This window comes from Lissotriton vulgaris, chromosome 4_1 (genome assembly GCF_964263255.1).
Source record: "Lissotriton vulgaris chromosome 4_1, aLisVul1.2, whole genome shotgun sequence".
NCBI classification, from domain to species: Eukaryota; Metazoa; Chordata; class Amphibia; order Caudata; family Salamandridae; genus Lissotriton; species Lissotriton vulgaris.
The window spans coordinates 19,230,646-19,252,702 of record NC_141691.1 but is presented as its reverse complement, the minus strand read 5'-3'; the positions used below and the strand labels follow the sequence as shown (position 1 = coordinate 19,252,702).

The window sequence follows — 22,057 nt, the reverse complement described above, 5'->3', positions numbered from 1 at the left end:
AGTTGAGTTGCTCCCGCTCTTGCGATGCAACTATAGGCGGCTGCCACAGGACTCTCAAAATGGCGGCCGCCTCTTCAGATTTGCGCGTGGTCCACTAAAATGGCCATGGGACAGCTTGGAACTCGGACGCTTGTCTGCTAGGGCTTGGGCCCCATTCTCGAAAGCGTCCACAAAGCCTTGAAGATTCTACAAAAGTCTTGGGGGCCCCCGACTCCCGCAGGCTTCTGGTGGGGAGCGGCTGCCATGATTGCTCGTGGAATGGCCACGACTGAGATACGAGATGGTGGTGCTCTCATGCTAACGCCAGCTTCAGTCTGAAACATCCAGAAACACTGTAGACTACCAATTCGATCAGTTCCGGAAGCGCCCCAACGTGACCCGGTAGGGAAGAACTTGCCCTCCCCTCTTTCACTGATGGTTCTTGTTGCCTGTCCCTTCTGTTGTCATTTAACAGAACTTTTTAGACTGCTGAAAGGGGTTGTGTTCCGACCACTGGTTGGTGGAGACATTTTGACTATATTCTGGACGTACGTTGTCGCGTAATGCGTTATATGACACGCCGCGTTAGCGCACCCGGAAGTACTCCAGTGCGCGAAGCGCAGCTTCCCGGAAGGGATCCGGGGCGCGGCGCGCAGCGCGTAACGTAAGCATAACAGGTCATGTGACTTGTTAATAAAACTTTTCATTGGTTCATTTTACTTTTGTTATACTAATGATGAAAGGCTTGGTCATATGACCTAAAAATTACGCTTTTTATTGCTGTCCAACATTATTTTTTCTTAAACATATATGTTATAATATTCCAGGCTAATGTATTTTCCCGGAAAATTTACAACTGTCCTGCAAGTAAAATATATTCCTTTTTCTAGCAAAAGGGTGTTTCTTCGTCCCATGATTGTATCTAAGGTTATATTAGAGTCTGAAGAGGTTCATCGTATTATCACATGAATGATATCATCAGTGATGTCATCAGTAATGTCAAATGAGATGTCATCAGTGATGTCATCAGTGATGTCATCAGTGATGTCATCAGTGATGTCATTTGAGATGTCATCAGTGATGTCACTGACCATTTCATGAATGATGTAATATGTGACATCATCAGCAGTGGATTGCGGGTGCCCGATATATAGTTAGTGCAACTAACTATATATGGAATTTCAATGGTTTTGTGTGAGTAAAATAAGGTTTTGTAAATGTGAATTCCTAATTATATATGGTCTATAACCTATGGTTTTTTCAGTGAATATATATATATATATATATATATATATCGTTTACTATAATATATTTTATAAAAATATCGTCTTTACTAAAAACAATGTTAAATTAAATTAATATTAAAAATTAATTACTAAAATATACTGAAAAAAACTTAAATTAACTTATAATAATTAAATATTTAATGAAAGTTATAAAAAAAATGTTTAATTCATATTTGTTAAAACATATATATCTAGTAACAAAATATAATTAAATAATATCCAATATTATTAACGTACAATAGCGGAAGTGTAAAAATTACTATTCTCACTCCAAATAGTGCAATCGTAGGGAAAGCGTTGGATAGCATAAGGGTAAAAATTACTATTCCCACTCCAAAGAGTGCAACAGTTGGGAAAGCGTTGGATAGCGTAGGGGTTAAAATTACTATTCCCACTCCAGTGGGTGCAACAGTAGGGAAAGCGTTGGATATCATAGAAGTAAAATATACTATTCCCACACCAGTGGGTGCAACAGTAGGGAAAGCGTTGGATAGCGTAAGGGTAAAAATGACTATTCCCACTCCAAAAAGTGCAACAGTAGGGAAAGCGTTGGATAGCGCAGGGGTTAAAATTACTATTCCCACTCCAGTGGGTGCAACAGTAGGGAAAGCATTGGATAGCGTAAGGGTAAAAATTACTATTCCCACTCCAAAGAGTGCAACAGTAGGGAAAGGTTTGGATAGCGTAGGGGTTAAAATTACTATTCCCACTCCAGTGGGTGCAACAGTAGGGAAAGTGTTGGATAGCGTAGAGGTTAAATTTACTATTCCCACTCCAGTGGGTGCAACAGTAGGCAAAGCGTTGAATAGAGTAGAGGTTACATTTACTATTCCCACTTCAGTGGGTGCAAGAGTAGGGAAAGCGTTGAATAGCGTAGAGGTAAAATTTACTATTCCCACTCCAGTGGGTGCAACAGTAGGGAAAGCGTTGGATAGCGTAGAGGTTAAATTTACTATTCCCACTCCAAAGAGTGCAACAGTAGGGAAAGGGTTGGATAGCGTAAGGGTCAAAATTACTATTCCCACTCCAGAGAATACAACATTAGGGAAAGTAAATACTTCATATATGATTAAAAAAACTATAAATTAATATCTTTAAAAAATTATTTAAAAATAATTACCAATTTAATATAATATAATAATTAATGTATTAAAATTACTAATTTACAATAATTATTTCAATTAGTTACCTATTATTACAAATTAACAAATAATTATTTAATAATTAAAAAATAATTAACAATTATTTCAAATTAAATACAATTAAATAAATGTAATTATTTAATTAATTATGAATAAATTACTTCTCACCCTATTCCCCTATAAACCCACAACCCGCTACAGAAAATACATTATTAAAATTAACATAATTAGCAATTAATCAATTAAATTAAATTAATTGGCAATTTAAATTTTATTAATTACCCATAAGAACTTAATTAATAATTAATTCTAAATAAATACCAATACATCATTTTACATATTTAATTATTATAATTAAATTACTTCCCACCCAATTCCCCTATAAACCCACAACCCGCTACAGAAAATTAAATTAGTAAAATTTCCATAATTACCAATTAATTAACTAATTAAAATTATTTACCAATTAAAATTTAATTAATTAACAAATATAAATTAATTAACAATTAAAAAATAATACCAATAAATTTACATATTTAATTAATTATAATTAAATTACTTCCCACCCTATTCCCCTATAAACCCACAACCCGTAATAATTATAAAAACTAAATTCATTAATTAAAATTAATTATAACATAAATACAAACTTTTAACACATACTATAACATAAAAAACACTATAAAACATTAGATATTATTAAAAAATCGATGTTTTTAACTATCTATATTATATACTTTGATATTTTAACTATCTATATTTTTAACAGTCGATATTACATCACTTACCTTAAAAACGATATTTTGATATCTATATTCTGTCCTGTCGATATTTTGTCCAATCGATATTTACGACTCGATATTATGTCCAATCAATATTTTGGACTCAATATTATGTCTGTGCACCATATATATATATATATATATATATATATATATATATATATATATATATATATATATATATATATATATATATATATATATATATATATATATATTCAATGAAAAAACATAGGTTTTAGCCCATATATAGTTAGGGATTAGCATTTTCAAAACCTTATTTTACTCGCATAAAACCATTGAAATTCGCATATATAGTTAGATTCGCTAACTATATATCGCGCACCCGCAATCCACTGCTGATGATATCACATATTACATCATTCATGACATGCTCAGTGACATCACTGATGACATCACTGATGACAACATCCAGTGACTGTATGTTTCTGTAAAGTTAAAATATGTCTTACATATTGAAGAATGAGTGGATGTATAAGTGTCTGGATGAAGGATTTAGTAGGTGCATGACTGACTGTATGAGTGAGTGATTAAATGTGTCTCACTGAGTGAATGGGTTAGTGACTAAACTGTCTTAATTCGTGCATCATTATGTCTGTTGTTCTGTAAACTGCTGCATGTGTTGATCAGTAGCTATATGAGTAACTATATGGGTTATTGATTGGTTGCCCAAGTATTTGTATGGGAGACTGAGTGTGTGTGTGGGGGTGGCTGGGAGGTATGTGACTCTGTGCATAGATGTGTGAGCAGTTGATTCAGTAGATGTATGGGTTCAAACGTGCATGTGGAAACAGCTGTATGGGCTGTTGACTGTGTGCATGAGTGTATTGGTGAGTGAATGGATATCTCAGTGCTACATGTCAAAGTAAGTACATATGTAAAACACAGTACATGTGAGAGTTGACATATATAAATAACTGTGCATAAGAGCCAGTGAATGTGTGAGTGGCTGTATGGATCATTGTGAACTTGTATCAGGGATTGTATAAGAGAGTAAATATGTGTTAGTATATGTTTGAATAAGTAAGGTGTGTATAACTGTATAGTTGAGGAAATTGAGGTGTGATTAATTTTTTGCATGACTGACGAGGTGTGTGAGTAACTCCATGGATGAGTGACAGTCTGTGAGTGTCTGTTTACGCTGAGTGTATCTAAGGTTATATTAGAGTCTGAAGAGGTTCATCGTATTATCACATGCATGATGTCATTAGTGATGTGCTCAGTAATGTCAAATGAGATGTCAAATGAGATGTCATCAGTGATGTCATTTGAGATGTCTTCAGTGATGTCATCAGTGATGTCATCAGTGATGTCATTTGAGATGTCATCAGTGATGTCATCAGTGATGTCACTGAGCATGTCATGAATGATGTAATATGTGACATCATCAGCAGTGGATTGCGGGTGCGCGATATATAGTTAGCGCATCTAACTATATATGCGAATTTCAATGGTTTGATGCGAGTAAAATAAGGTTTTGAAAATGCTAATCCCTAACTATATATGGGCTAAAACCTATGGTTTTTTCATTGAATTTCAATGGTTTTTTAATAACAAATATCAAAAGCTGTCAAATGTCAAGTACGTGATAGGTAAAAACATTTTCGTGTTTATGCACGCTGATGTGCTTTAAACGCTGCCCCCCCCCTCTTTTCTCTTAGAAGTACTCTCTCTTTGCAGATAGTGAAGGGTAGTTAACGCAGGCCTTTGCCCTCATTGTAATCCGTCGTGCCTGCTTGTCTCTCCATTTGATTGATTGTTATCCAAGCATTTACTATTTTAGAATTTATTCGCTTTGGTTCATTCTCTATTTACTAACAAGCACAAAGCCGCAATACTCTGTTTAGTCTTTGCAGATAGTGAAAAATTGTGTTAAAAATAAAAGTAATCGAGCAAAATCAGTAGGCCACTAATGGGATCTCTTTTTGACCTCGCTAAAATAGAAACATTAGGAACAACCCCTCATGATAAATACGAAACTAGTGAGATGAACTGAGCTTCACACCATGATGGCTGCAAGACAGCTCGGCTCCGCCACCCACCCCGCCCAAAATAACGATAAACTCTATGCAAATATTATAAATATATACAACACACCAGCAAAGTAACAGGGTAAAACATTTTATTAAATAACTATTTACATAACTATTTTATACTTTTTGTTGCCTGATCCAGCTAGCTCAATCGATCGAGCATGAAACTCATGCATTCTGATAGCAAGCGTTGCTGCTGATGCTATGCAAACAAAAACTGGTTTTCAGTTTGTACATTCTTCAAGATTTTTCATCCAAGGCTGGTTGAGAGGTTGTAGAACGATGGCTTCAGATTTTCAACATACGGTGTGGTGGCGCGGACTGGGAGGGTGCGCTTGACTTCTGCCCCCTCCCCAAGTCGTGTTGCCCTGGCGTGGCCTAAGATCGCCCCGACATAGGCGGCCGGCTCCCGGGGTCCGGCAGAACTTTTTGCCTTTTGATGACTCTTCAATTCTGGACCTTATCCCACAATCTGTTTGACCTGAAGACACGCTGTAGTGGAGCGCCCCTTTACCGTTTCAGTTGCCTTTCCGCCCGCTTTTGCTACACTGTGCCTCTTCCGCCATTCAGCTGTTTACTACCCGCTCTTGCGACTACAGCGTCTCGCTCACCATGTAGTTGAGTTGCTCCCGCTCTTGCGATGCAACTATAGGCGGCTGCCACAGGACTCTCAAAATGGCGGCCGCCTCTTCAGATTTGCGCGTGGTCCACTAAAATGGCCATGGGACAGCTTGGAACTCGGACGCTTGTCTGCTAGGGCTTGGGCCCCATTCTCGAAAGCGTCCACAAAGCCTTGAAGATTCTACAAAAGTCTTGGGGGCCCCCGACTCCCGCAGGCTTCTGGTGGGGAGCGGCTGCCATGATTGCTCGTGGAATGGCCACGACTGAGATACGAGATGGTGGTGCTCTCATGCTAACGCCAGCTTCAGTCTGAAACATCCAGAAACACTGTAGACTACCAATTCGATCAGTTCCGGTAGCGCCCCAACGTGACCCGGTAGGGAAGAACTTGCCCTCCCCTCTTTCACTGATGGTTCTTGTTGCCTGTCCCTTCTGTTGTCATTTAACAGAACTTTTTAGACTGCTGAAAGGGGTTGTGTTCCGACCACTGGTTGGTGGAGACATTTTGACTATATTCTGGACCTACGTTGTCGCGTAATGCGTTATATGACACGCCGCGTTAGCGCACCCGGAAGTACTCCAGTGCGCGAAGCGCAGCTTCCCGGAAGGGATCCGGGGCGCGGCGCGCAGCGAGTAACGTAAGCATAACAGGTCATGTGACTTGTTAATAAAACTTTTCATTGGTTCATTTTACTTTTGTTATACTAATGATGAAAGGCTTGGTCATATGACCTAAAAATTACGCTTTTTATTGCTGTCCAACATTATTTTTTCTTAAACATATATGTTATAATATTCCAGGCTAATGTATTTTCCCGGAAAATTTACAACTGTCCTGCAAGTAAAATATATTCCTTTTTCTAGCAAAAGGGTGTTTCTTCGTCCCATGACGGAGCCGTTAAGCAAAAGATGCTCGGCCTGCTGTCTTAGTCGCCGATACGCCTGAATATCAGATTCTTATCGATCACTTTATGTTGCAGGAGTAAAAACACAACAGCCCTTGACCATTTATCTTTACTGCGTTCCTGCGTATTATACCTTTTAACCGTCATGTAATTGGACTGCTTTATTTCACTTGCCTTTTACTGATTCGAAAACAGAAACTAAAATTAAAAACGTTACCAATGTAAATACTACTACTATGTTTTGTTTTAAAAACCTTTATTGTGAAAATGTCAGTATACAAATACGGGCCTATAACCACGTGGGCCGGCCACGGAGCAAACTGGAATCGTATATGATGAGGAGACATTTACACTGTAGAGGAACGCAATGAGCGGGCCATTAGGTTGCAAGAACTAAGGTGTCTAACAGTTGCGGAATCGGTGGACGTACATTTTGTAATTAAAATACGACAGGGCCACTTACAATAAAATTATCTAGATATACATTTGCCGGCAAGTACCATGGGTGACGTTAATTCGAACTTTCAATAGTACAGTAATCAATAACACATCAGAACTTAATATCAATAGGGATGTCGAAATATTCAATCAATTCTCATTCCTGCCCGCCATGTGCTTCAAAACTGCATACGAATCTCGTGATATCAAGGTTGTGCAACCAGTACACAACAAGGAGGTACGAGTCCCATTTATACCGGCGCCATTTTGGGCGAGGCCGGGCAGGTCCAGGATATAGTCAAAATATCTCCACCAACCAGCGGTCGGACCAGAACCCTTTTCGGCAGTCAAAAAAGGTTCAGTTAAATGACAACAGAAGACATAGGCAACAAGACCAACAGTCAAAAGAGGGGAGGGCAAGATCTAAAGCCATTGTTCTACAAACTCTCAAGCAGACTTGGATGGAAAAATCCTGAAGAATGTACAAACTGAAAACCATTTTTTGTCTGTATAGCATCACCAGCAACGCTTGAGTCAGCTTTGTGTGAAGCCGCCATTTTGATTCAATCAATAGCGTCCCCCTGCACACATTCAGGGACCTGGTCGTGTCTAAAGGTTAAACGGATTGTGGGACAAGATGCAGAAAGGAAAAGGAAAAAGTTCCGCCGGACCATGGGACTTTCGGCGCAGCATTGTAGGATGGCCACACCAGTGCGGCAACTTGCTAGACACCACCTCGGTGCCATCCAGATCTCGGCGCGTTGTGCTTCCTTCGGCCTACTGTAGCCGCAAGTGCGGACGCAACTCAGCTGGATAGCGAGTGAAACACCAAGGGGCGCCCCACTGCAGCCGAGGAGCCTCCATCTTGGGGGCGACGCACAGCATCACATTGCTTTCTCAAACAGCCCCCACTGACTGACGCGACCTCACAGGCCAACGGGGCGCCCCACGCCGAATTTCGGCGCAGCATTGTAGGATGGCCACACCAGTGCGGCAATTTGCTGGACACCACCTCGGTGCCATCCGGATCTTGGCGCGTTGTGCTGCCTTCGGCCTACTGTAGCAGCAAGTGCGGGCGCAACTCTGCTGGACGGCGAGTGAAAAGATAAGGGGCGCCGCACTGCACATCAGGTGCCTCCACCTGGGGAGGCTAGAGAGGCCAGTTTGCGCCACCTCCCCCCCCCCCAGGCACCCCACGCCGACTTTCGGCGCAGCATTGTAGGATGGCCACACCAGTGCAACTTGCTGGACACCACCTCGGTGCCATCCGGCTCTCGGCGCGTTGTGCTGCCTTCGGCCTATTCGCACATCGGTCCGCTACTGACGCCGCCTCACGTGCCAACGGATTTTCTACGCTTTTTATAGCAGCGCATAACGTAAGCATAACAGGTCATGTGACTTCTTTATAAAACTTTTCATTGGTTCATTTTACTTTTGGTTTCCTAATGATGAAAGGCTTGATCATATGACCTAAAAATATCACTTTTCTTTGGATTAAAACATTTTTTTTTCCCAAACGATGAAAGCCCCACCTTGTTCCTAGATATTTCAGACTAAAGCTGGCGTCAGCCTGAGAGCACCACCATCTCGTGGCTCCGTCGTGGTCATTCCGCGAGCAATCATGGCAGCCGCTCCCCACCGGAAGCCTGCAGGAGTCGGGAGCCCCCAAGACTTTTGTAAAATCTTCAAGGCTCAGGGGACGTCCGAGTTCCAAGGTGTCCCAGGGCCATGTTAGTGGACCAGGCCCAAATCCGAAGAGACGTCCGCCATTTTAAGAGTCCATTGGCAGCCGCCTATCGCTGCACCGCAAGAGTGGGCGCAACTCAACTACATGGTGAGCGAGACGCTGTAGCCGCAAGAGCGGGCGATAAACAGCTGAATGGCGGATGAGGCACAGTGTAGCAAAAGCCGGCAGAATGGCAACTGAAACGGTAAAGGGGCACCCCAGTACAGCCGACGAGCCTCCACCTGGGGAGACCTGTTCACGCCGCCTCCCCCCCCCGGGGCTCCCCACGCCATTTTTCGGAGCAGCATTGTAGGATGCCAAAACCAGTGCGACAACTTACTGGACATCACCTGGGTGCCATCCACATCTCAGCGCGTTCTGCTGCCTTGGGACTATTCGCACAACAGACCGCTACTGACGAGGCCTCCCCGCGCACCCCCCGGGACGCCCCACGCCGTTTTTCGGAGCTGCATTGTAGGATACCAAAAACCAGTGCGGCACCCAGGTGACATCACCTGGGTGCCCTCCAGAACTCAGCACGTTGTGCTGCCTTGGGACTATTCGCACAAAACACAGCTACTGACCATTGTTGCTTCTTTTTTCAAAAAAATGTTTAAATGTATTTACTGTTTTTGTTGCGTTCTATATATTTAAAAGTTATTAAAGTGTTATAATCCTACTTTGTTGGAGTACTATATATTTATAATGTGACACATAATTGTAAAAACTTTGATGTACAAAGAGGCATCCCTGGAATCTTCCGCTTCAGGCTCGGTCCCACACACCCTCACACTGAGAATCCCCTCCCCAAGCACAATACAGGATGGTTATCAGATAGTAGGAACGCGTGTGCTGTGACAGATCTACTGTAACTCCTGTGAAGAGGGGTGATTCTTTACAGCTGGGGCCATAAACTACATCTGCAGGGCTAGGTGATAGCCTGGGACCGGCCTGAACAATCGGACACAGAGGAAGAAGAGTGTCAGAGGGTGCGGTAGTGAATAGGGTGAAAGGGTGGTGTCGGGCGGGCGTGATTCTCAGGGAAGAACAGCGCACATGGGAGGAGGTTTCTGGCACATGCATGAGAGAGAGAGCGGGGGTGACCAGTGCGTGGGGGAGATGCTTGCGAGGGTGAGGAGCCATGCTGAGGATCGGCGGCGTGCAGAGAGTGGGTCTGGTCAAGGCATCTAAAATGGCTGCCGTGCTCAACAAAAGTGTGGCATTGCAAAAAAGACAAGATTGCGCAGACAATGTTTATCAATAAGGATTAATTTATAACAATTATTTAAAACAAAATATTTACTCGCAGTGACAAAATGGCGGTCAACACTTCCTGATTTCCATCGAATCGAACGTTAACAGACGTCACGCAAAAAAAAAAAAAAAAAGCTCACGCACAGCCGCTGGAAGACATGTATCAACATATATGAGCCTCCTCAGCCACCCTCAGAAAACAAAAGGGGTCAGGATACGTCTCCCGTACCCCCTTATACCTAGTAATTTAATGAAATCGAAACACAAAATGGCGAATTCACGTTTCGCTACCAGTTTGCGAACCGAGAAGCGCTTCTACTGCGAAAAAATCTAATTTTTTTTATTTGCCCCACGGGACCCTTTAATAACCCCACGGGACCCTTTATTAACCCCAACATCATTCCTAGGGGGTCAAGAGAGGTCTACCTAGCCCCCTTTCATTAAATTCCCCCTTCGTTTTTCTCCTCCTCTTGTCTCTCGATCCTACCGACAGACAAGATGGCGGCCGCACCGGACTGTTTAGAATGTTGACAGACACCGGAGAGCCAATCAGCTTCGCTACGCAAAGCTCCGTTACGCGAAAAGTACGCGATCTGGAGCGCTATCTGGGACGCTGTCACAGATATACCTGTTTTATAAACGTTAATTTCTCAAAATCCACTGGAGCACATATATTGAGACCCAGCAAAGGCACATCGGGCTAACAGTCCCTACAATTTTGCCAAGTTTCGTGTAAATCCATTCAGCCATTCGAGCTAAAAGTGAGGCCAAAGGCCCTATGGAAAAATGAATGGGAAAAACGCGTTTTGGGACCCCCCTTTTTTCACGGCCCCCCCTTGACGGAACCCGCCCAAATTTTCAGGGGCTGCTCAGAAACAAAATGTGCCATTTTCCTGAAAATTTCAGCCGATTCCGTCCACAAACGCCAATGTTATTAGACATAGAATTTTCAAAAGTTCCATAGAGAAAAAATCCTAACTATATATACCTACTGGCGACCGCCAGTAGGTAATATATATATTACCTACTGGGGGTCGCCAGCAGGTAGTTATAGTTAGGACCTTGTTTCCATAGGAAATCCACAACATTGGACGAATCTTCGTGCATTTCACCAAGAAAATGGCTTGCTCAGTTTTGCTGCTTCCCTGAAAGCTTGGGGGTGATTCATCAAGTGGGGGCCAAGAAAAAAGGGGGGTCCCAACACGTGTTTTCCCCATGCAATTTCCCATAGGGACCTTTGGCCAGGGCTACAACCCGAACGGCTGAACGGAATTACACCAAATTTGGTAGAGAGGTACATTTCTGTTCGCAGATTGTGCTTTTTGTTAAATGGGTAAAATCCATTCAATAGTTTCTGAGAAAATTGCAAGTAAATTCATAACGACATCTAGAGACGGAGTTCAGCATGTGTACGGAAATCTGTTCAATTACGAGCGAAAGCTGCATGCTGATTGGCTGTGAACTGTCTGTCAACACTCGAAGCCAGGAAGTGTTGGCGGCCATCTTGTGCCTCGCTAGAACCGAGTCACAAGAAAACAGTAAAACAAAGTTGAGAAATAAGGGAAGGAGGTAGGCTAGAGACATTCTGACCCTCTAGGCTTGCTCAGGGGGTTGTGTATCGATGTTTAGGCTAGGCCTGGGCGAAGCACTACGCTACGCTCGCGGAGTTTGCAAAGTTTGCGCAACTTCGCACTGCACGAGCTGCACGTAGCACAGTGCGAACACGCATAGCGTAGTGCAGAGCTAATTTTTTGCTTGTTCGCGGTCCTGAACGTCATGTTCACGACCACGAGCAAGCAAAATGACTTGCCGGCGAGAATCTCAACGCTTGGAGGTAAGGTTTCTCATTATGAGTGGTTGCACATGGTCGCGACCGCTCTCAATGAGAAACTACCAGTTCGCGTTGAGAAAGCTACAGCTCGAGTAATAATCTACTCGAGCAGCAGAAAACTACAGCTCGCACTGTGCAAGATGCCGTTTTCAATGATTGCACAGTGCCGGATGCTTGTCCGCACTGTGCAATTATTGAAAACACTTCTTGCACAGTGCGAACATGCTACTACGCAGCTCGCGTAGTGCTACGTGAAGTTTGCGTAGTGCCAAGTGCACTTCGCGTAGCTTCGAGTAGCGCTACTTCGGGAACTACGCCCACCCTTGGTTTAGGCTCGATTTTTTATTTTTTTTATTTTTTTAAATTGCGGCGTACGCATATGGAAATACGTACAATTACGAGCAGGAGCTGGATGCTGATTGGCGGTCAATACTCCAAACCAGGAAATGTTGGCAGCCATCTTGTTTGTCGAGAGAACAGAGTCACAAGAAAACAGTAAAAGAAAGTTGAGAAATAAGGAAAGGGGGCAGGGTAGAAACATTCTGACTCTATAGTCTTGGTCAGGGGGTGGTTCATGGATCTTTAGGCTCAATTTTTATGTATTTTTAAATAAAAAATGGCAGAGTACTTGTGTAGCACTTGTACGCGGTGGAAATGGTGAAAAAAAGTAGAAGTTTGTTTTATTCATTCAGTCCCGGGGGGGCAAATTACGGGGGCAATTTTTCTGCATAATGGGGGCTTGTAATGTGCCCCGAGCACTGGGGAACGGCACTCCTCTGGTTTTATTTTGAAGTATGCGGTGGGGGTTTCGGTTCTACTCCCCGCAGTCTCGGTGAACGGCACCCCTCGGGTCTTTTTAAAAAAAATATATGTTTTGAGCTCTCTCTCTCCCCGTACACGTCTCTGGTGAATGGAAACATAGTCCCTGTTGGGAGGGTGGGCTTGATAAAACGTCCTTGTATATTGCCATAAAAGCCTATGTTCTGGTGTTAACATAGGCTTCTTTGGGAAATAACAAGGCCGTATTATCAAGCTCATTATCGCCGTTTTATCAGCAGTTTCCTGCCAATAAAAGTCTGATAATTTTAACACTGGTCCTTGATAAAATGCACCTAAGTTTACTGGTCAAAAAAAAGAGCAATGGGCCATATTATCAATAAAAGGCGATACATTATTGTCACTTTTATCGGCAGGAAACTGCTGATAAAGCAGCAATAATGGGCTTGATAATATGCTCTTGTAAATAACCATAGCAGCCTAGGTTAGGATCAGAACCTGGGCTGCTATGGGAATTTACAAGGGCTATGGTTTTTTATTAATGTTGGGAGGGTGGGCTTGATAATACGTCCTTGTAAATTCCCATAGAAGGCTATGTTCTGGTGTTTACACCCAAAAAGGGGTGGCGATGACAAAACAGAACATAAACTCAACAAGAGTGTGCACGCATTGGCACACTCATGAGTGATGAAAAACTGCCCTCACTCACACACACTGTGTGTGACATGCTTCATCATCGGGTCTGCTACAACACCCGGGCGTAGCCACACACCGGGCGGAGCATAGGGGGGTAATCAAAGAAATACACATACAAAGTACAATACACAGTTGAACGTGACAGCAGTGTCCACAAACAACAAATCAAGACTGAGTACAAAAATAGACAAACAATACGCAGTAGAGAATAGTTAAAACTGGCTCCTGGATACCCTATTAATCTTTATTGGTAGGTTCCAAGGTTAGGATTAAAAAGAAATTGGATGGTGGTGCTACCAAGGGATGATAAGGCCCACTAGCACCCATCCTTTACTGCTTTAGTCAACATGTTTTGACCTCTATTAGCCCTTAATAAATGAGTCACCTTGGTCTTTTTCAGGATGTCTATTTTCCCAGTCTTAATTAGTACCACTCTTACCTCAGTTAGGTGTTAGAAAGGGTATAGGTCACTCTAACCCATCAGTATTAGGCTATGTGGAGAGAATTCCGCCACACGATGACTAACTGTGAAGTAAATCATAAGTGCATTTAAAATATCCTAGTGGACAGCCACATTGCTACCCACTTCCCATTAATAGTTAGGTTAGATATGCTCTTTGCCTTATGGAAAACCCCTCTAGATCATATAACCACTGGTGCCCCCATCGGACAACCCATTGGCCATACTTGTGAAATTCATAATTCCACCCACTAAAAACAATAGTGTGTAGACATTAGCCCCACAAAATCAATAGAAATTCCTTCAGTGCATCAATTATTAGGAAATGTACATATCTATATATATACATATATACGTGTGCATACAAATATATATACACACATATATACACATACACCCGTCATCACCCAACCCTGGTAGGGCATTGAAGTCGTCACCTCAACCATATGCCAATGATGTCATCAAAGGCAATAATGATATAAGAAATCTCCCAAGTGGTATTTGGGAGATTACCACTTGGGAGAGTATTATCAAGCCCAGACGCGGCCCCTGGAGGGATGGGCGGTGAGACAGGTGGGGCGGGGGAGGGGCAGGGTGGGGGGTGATAAAGAACGGAATCTGGATGATTGTGGGCAAGTAAACAATTAAATGAATAAAACAAATTTCTGGCTATATTATCAACAACAAAAGGCGATTTCTTTCGATCCTACACAAATCCTTAATTTGTATAGGATAAAAACGCTGTTGACTGTTCTTGTAGTTGCACACCAGTTTTTCCATTGTGTTACTAAATTGTGCTTACTACATGGGACAGCTAGGCTGATTCTTTTGATGTGATATATGTATTGGATACAGGACTTTATCCCACTGTATACATTATTCACTCTATTCCTTTTGATCTTCTTACATTGATTAAATTAGTATCCGGCTGGGTACTTTTTGGCTTATAGAACACATCATTGTCTATATTTTATTGACTGCTTGTTTAGTAATCTAATTAAGTTAAGGACCTTTGTTGCCTTATAAGAACTGGTCTGGGCAGGTGTTAGTATTTGGAAATATTCGCGGTTAGCGCAAATATTTCCAACGGTACGCCTGCCTTGCTAATAGTTGGGTACTCCCACTTTGCACCTCATTAGTGATAAACATCGCTGACATGGAAAGCGGGCCCCAAACTGCTCGCTATCTCCTAAAAGCTGTCGCTAACATCAGTTAGCGACAGGTTTCTAATAGGGCAATAGAACTATCGATGCTTAGCGGCCAAAAACGGATGCTAAATCGGTGATAATTGCCTATCGCCCCCCCTTGGTAATATGCCCCCTGGATCGCTGCAGGTAAGTTAACAATTAAAATAATAAAATGAATTTTGGGACTTATTATCAACAAAAGGCGATAGATTATTGTTGTTTTTATCAGCAGGAAAATGCCGATAAAGCAACGATAATGAGCTTGATAGTATGCTCTTGAGAATTCCCATACCAGCCCGGGTTAACACTAGAACTTGGGCTTCTATAGCAATTTACAAGAAGCTATTAACAAGCCCATTTTCACCTTTTTTATCGGCAGTTTCCTGTCCATAAAATTTCGATAATTTTAACACTGGTCCTTAATAATATGCCTGTCAGTGCCATATTATCAGTAAAGGGCGATACATTATCTCCGCTTTTACCGGCAGGATACTGCCACTAAAGCGGCGATAATGGTCTTGATATTATATCCTTGTGAATTTCCATAGAAGCCCAGGTTAACACCATAACCTGGGTTTGTATGGGAATTCAAAAGGGTATATTATCGAGAGCATTATCACCGCTTTACCAGCAGTTTCCTGTCGATAAAAGAAGCGATAATGTATCGTCCTTTATTGATAATATGGCCCATAATCCCTTAATGTACAGAGAGGCACATGATATTAAAGAAAAAAACATAACAGCATGCATTATAGCAACACACATTTACTACTAAAAAACGTTTAACAACGGATGAATATAGGAGCATATTATCAATACAGGCGATAACATTATCAACACTTTATCAGCAGTTTCCTGCCGATAAAGTGGCGATAATGATATTGCTGAGTCTTTATAATATACCCCATAATTCGTTAATGTACAAAGATACACCGCACAGATGCACTCCCATACAACTTTTCAACTCACCTTTTAAATTAAATTCTAGATTAACAAGAATACCACTCACACCTTGGATATTTTTCTACAAAATCTCTGGAGTTTAGTGTTTGCAGCACAACCGTCAAATTGATCATTTTCCCTCTTATTTTACGCACACATACATATAAATAACCAATTAAAATCCTGTTTACATTAATTCAAATGAAAACACACATTTCTATTGGTTTAACATTCCAAAACTTTGGAACTAATAGAACTTTCAACCCTTCCCCCGTTCCAGAATCTGCCAGTTACCATCAAAACACTTCAGGGAACACCAAACTCAGCACACAGGTGAAAAGTTCATCATACATTGTTGTAAATAAAAACAGCAAGTGTGCTTGACTGGAGAATATTCCAGCTTATCTTATGTAACGTTCTTTTTTATCACTTTTTCTTAACCATTAAAAATAAGGCTTTTAAAAAACAGAAACATGGAACCTAATTTTCTGTAAAATGTTGTCAAACAACCAATCATTTCTTTTCTTTTTTTGAAAACTGCAAGTTATCCACCATTTTAGAAAAATCTTACTTTTGAATCTAGCATTTCATTTACAGACGCCTTCAGAGTGCATCCCGACCTCTCTTCAAAATGCTTACAGTGTGGATTGTGGGACACAGCTATATTTTCTGGATCAAAGGTACGCACAACAGAAAAAAATTCAGAAAGGACCTAGGTTTACCAAATGTAGACATTAAATAGATTGGACAGAGATGATTAAAGTTATACCAATTGATGCCATTAATGAAATCCTTTATGCATCTCCAACACCCTGACCTCAAAATTGTGGGCTGTGGTGGCAATGACCTAGGCTCTTTGACTGGGGTAGCTCTGGAAATGCTCATGAAGGACACCTATGCCCAATTGATGACACTGTTCCCGAAAACTGTCTTTTTATATTCTAGTTCTAATATATGCCAAAGGCAGAGATGGAAGCGGTCCTACCACTATTGTCCACAGTTTGAAAAAGCTAGGAAACATGTGAATAAATCTGTTTCTGCCTTTCTCCAAGACTACTGAATGGGGTCCATTTACAACAACAATCTGCGTTTCAATATGCATGGCATCTATAGGAGAGATGGTGTACATTTTACAGATGAGGGGAACACAGTGTTCCTCATAAACATAAGACTCTGAATCGGAACTTACTTGTAGGTACTAAAATCTCGCAATAAACACAACAGCTCTTTTTAGAGCCACACAACACACTTCATAAATATCTAAACTTATTTTTAGTTTTCATGCTTACGTACGCTTACGTGACGACTTTCAACATTACAGCTGTACGTCGTCCATACGTAGTTGGTATGCGTACAATAAATCTACCACCCCCTGAGCAACACTATAGGTTCAGACAAATAAGATGGCTTGCAACACTTCCTGGTTTGGAGTATTGACAGCCAATCAGCATGCAGCTCCTGCTCGTAATTGTACATATTTCTGTACGCGTACGCTGCAAGATGGATTATCGCCGCTTTATCGGCACTTTCCTGCTGATAAAAGCGGGGATAATGTGTCGCCTCCGTTTTCAGTTGCTCTTTAGAAGTTCGTGAAGAGAAAGTGGAAATATTTCTGTGAGAGTTAAAGAACGATGTTTGACAAGTTAGGGGGTAAGTAAACTTACCTGACATTATAGACATATTAAATGTACTCAGTTGATGTATTTTCTCTAACTTAAAAGAAGAAACAATAAAATTTGTGTTAAGCAAGCTCTTAAGGGAAAAGAAGACATGGAGTTAGGAATAGTAGAAAGACTTTGGAATAATGAAAAACACAAGACATTGAAGGATTGACAGAATAGATAACAAGCAACTGCATAAAGAAAAGTTAGTAGAAGAACAGAAGGAAATTAATAATAAAAAATTAGACAATAAACTGAGAGTCCTAGGTTAATGAATGGTAGGTTTAAAGCAGTGAGAAAAATAAAGATAAATACTAGTTCGAAATTGGAAGGGGTAGGTAATTAGTAGGGTTAGACTAAGTTATAGATGAGGAATAGAGATAGAGTAAAACACATGAAGTATTCAAAAAGTAGTGTGAAAATGATGTCTAAATATAAACAGATACACAGTGTTGTTCAGGACAATGAATAGTATATGAATAGTATATTTTCCATTATAGTAAAGCACATTACTATTTTGGAAAGGGTAAGGTGAATAGACATATTCTACATTTTTAGTAGTGTATTTTACTATAACAGCCTGAGTCTTTTCCTATAGTCATAAGGAGTGACTGCTTTCAAAATTTAAGAAAAGCTAAGAACACGATTTCCTATAATTAGTAATTATAGTTGTATAATTTTGCAAAGGACTAAAAGTCTACTAATGGAATGTTATTAGATAATGGTATTTATATAGTATTTTTTGTAGGCCAAAATAGGTGAAAACTGTAGTTTTGTATTATATATTACGAAAAGTGATAAAATTAACTGTTTATATTTTTATACAAGGAGCAAGAACATAAAGGAAAAATTATGGAAAGAGAACAGCCTCATACTCAGGAGATTTTGGATATTACTTTAAGTATAATTGAAGAACTAATCTTATCTGTCACTGGCAATGAGAGTGAAGAAGGGGAAATTAGTGTAGCAGACATGAATTGTGATTTTGAAGACGAAAGGTTTGATGCAGATTTTGTCGAAGTTTTGAATTATGTTGAAATTTTAGAACACATGAAATCAGAACCTGCTGACAAGGAAATTGATCTGAATGACATATCTGATGAAGTTGTATTGGAATGTCTGTTAAATTCTGAGATGTTACAAGAATACATTTATTGTTGAAAAATAATAAAGGTTTGAGCACTATCTACCAATGTATTTATTGTACTAAAAGTGAAGCAGTTATAGATTCAGTTATATATTCTTTAAATGTTTGTTTTGATTTAAAATGTGCAAAGTGGGTTTAAGGGTATCGATTGCTTAAAATCCGTATGGAGTATACATGCAGTCTTGTATGCAGGTGAAAACTTGTGTTTTATGCCTTCAATTCCCCAGTCTGTATCCTTAGACTTCCACCAAACACCCTGACACTGCTATTTTAGTATTGTAGTGAGCCACTCAGCAGTATGTTCTTTTTGATTGTACCGTGCTAAAACTGAAGCTGTAATAAATTTAGTGAGGAACTTTCTTTGCAGAAGTGTAATGATCCAGTCAGTATCTAGATAGTCATGGTTTAAAAGAGGACTTAGTGCATAGGCTGTTTCAAACCTCTACGGACTGTGGATGCACTGTTCTATGCACCAGCAAACTTATGTTTTATACGTTCAATTCCACAATGTATATCATAATACTTCCAGCAAACATTCTCACACTACTGTTTCAATATTGTAGTGAGCCATTCAGCAGTATGTGTTTATCTGTATACTGTGGTACAACTGAGGCTGTTATAAATTCAATCAGGTTCTTTCCTTGCAGTCTTGTAATCATCAACTCACTATCTAAGTACTCATGCTTTAAAATAGGTCTTAGGGCATAGACTGCTTCAAAACCCTTATAGACAATGTATGCAGTCTTCTATGTACTTGCAAATTTGTGTTTCATGCGTTCAATTTACTAGTTTGTATCGTTACACTTCCAGCAAACACTCTGTCACTGTGGTTTTAGTTTTGTAGTGACTCATTCATTGGTATGTAGTAATCCTATCACTACATTAAAACACTAATGGGCACATATAAAATTACTGGCATATCTCCAGGAATATGTTAGTTATTGTGCTCCGTGACACCACCACCATGGATGCGCCGTATTTACAATGCGGTGTACCATCGGACAAAAATGGCACATATATGTGATGTATCTGTGCTGTAAAGGTGGTGCATTGTTTGAGTTATGTTGGAAGTGCAACGTATCTCCAGCAATGGTCTGGGGGCCCTATGCTCAAACTGCTGTGTCAATCCTTACACCTGCTTCAGGGTAGTGCAGGGTTTTGACACAGCATGAGCACAAAAGTGACAAAGTGAAATCTTGTGGATTTTAGCAAGCAACTTTTAGGAGGTGTTCCTGCGCTCGAACGTTCCCCCCCCCCATGTAGGAATGTCTCCTCCTGGTACAGGGATTTACAATGTGACGCACCTCCCAGATACGTCACATTCTAAATACCACATACCATGGGGCATCTTTTGCACCACAGCTTCATCAGAAAAGTGATGCAACGGTGGTGTAAAAGAGGCACAAGGGTGTTGTAAATCTGCCCCTAATAAACACTTACAAATTCACCCAGGCAGTTTTACTAGCAGTGCATTCTTTTTGAATTTACTTTTGTTATTATTTTACAATAAAAAATATGAAATGTAACTTTAAAAATAAAATAAATATTAGTATTTATAATAACAATGTGGGCAATTACTATGAATGGAAAGAAATATAATAATTAGTATATTTCAAAATTATCATTTACAAAACCTTTGAAATTCACTGAAAAAACCATAGGTTTCGCACACGTTATAGTTAGGAATTATCATTTAAAAAACCTTGGAAATTCACTGAAAAAACCAAAGGCTTTACCCATGTTATAGTTAGCTGGATTACATCATCCTTGTGGCAGACCTCTGTCATCAGTGATGTCATCAGGGATGTCATTTGAGATGTCATTAGTGATGTCATGAGTGATGTAATATGTGACGTCATCAGCAGTGCATTGAGGGCGCCCAAATTATAGTTAGCTGATCTAACTATAACTGAGTATTTTCAAAGGTTTTGTATGAGAGAAATGTCCATTAACTATAACATGGGTGAAACCTACGTTTTTATCAGTGAATATACATATATATATATATATATATATATATATATATATATATATATAAATATATATATATGTAGCCCACTTGCAAACATATTGTTTACATGCATACAAACTGGTTTTGAAAAATTGCCGTAACTTGTGAGAAAACAACACGGTTTAATCAATAATAAAATCAAAATAAAATGTTTGTATTTCATTTGTAGAGACACATGGACTGAGAAGCAAAATATGTTAAGAAGAAAAATCAAGTATGTTCTTAAATATAATGTCAGCAAAAGTAACCCCTTGTCACCCACCATCCTGCCTCAGGCTGACTGTCTGATTTTGCCTCATTCTTTGGAGGCCCACGTGGCAAATGAAGAAGGATTCTGCTGTGCTTTAAGAAATGTCTCATCACTGTTAAAAAATGGAGGGTACTTAATACTGATTGCGTGCCTCAATACCACTTTTTACATGAATGGTAACTTTAAGTTTCCCCATCTATGTATGGATGAGAGTTTTATAAGGAAAGCGCTAAGGGATGCTGACTATGTCATCAAGGAGCTGCAGGTGTTTCCCAGGACAGTTAATCAATTGTATGATGTGATAGATTACAGTAGTGTAATACTTGTTCATGCTCAAAAAGAAATACCTGTTAAATGTACTTATGGATCCTAATTTGTGGACGAAATGAGGATTAGCTTGTCCCTGTGCTAAATCAATTGTCTTCTTTCACTTCCTTTGTTGGCCCTATCACTTCTGACACCAGTGGTGCTCTGCTCTCTGCCTCGACTTACACAGCTTGACAACCGGACATTGCTTTTGCTGGGACCATTTTCCCTTTGCTCTGCCAGGTTCTCATTCAATCAATATCCCCTTGTCCTTTATTGCAAGGTGAAATGTAGTCAATAACATCTGGTAATAGTACTGATCGATATTGCATTTGATTCTGAATTGCAGCTAAAAAGGTTTATTCAATCTTACAATAAAATGATGGTCCACTTTCTCCAAAAATTTAAATGTTGCGTATTTTGTTCTTCAATGTTCTAACTTTGTGTGTGTGTCCATTAACGCCCATACATAGATGGTTCAGCTATATCGTGGATATTTTCCATTGAAGGATAGGATATAGCCCTCTTCAGTTTTTATGAATTCCAAACATGTGTTTTATATTTAAATACAGCTATAAAAATACTAGTGAAATGTGTAATAA

The 22,057-nt window shown here is 40.3% G+C and overlaps 1 protein-coding gene across 1 annotated transcript in view; it reads left to right on the top strand.

Moving 5' to 3' along the window:
• LOC147718246 (nicotinamide N-methyltransferase-like) overlaps positions 1–21,853 on the top strand; it is a 119,147-nt gene extending 97,294 nt beyond the window's left edge. Inside the window, exon 3 of the mRNA XM_086966654.1 lies at positions 21,069–21,853. Coding sequence (XP_086822780.1) covers positions 21,069–21,522 — 454 coding nt within the window. The 3' untranslated portion in view covers positions 21,523–21,853. The remainder of the gene's footprint in view (positions 1–21,068) is intronic.
• Positions 21,854–22,057: the final 204 nt, after the last annotated feature.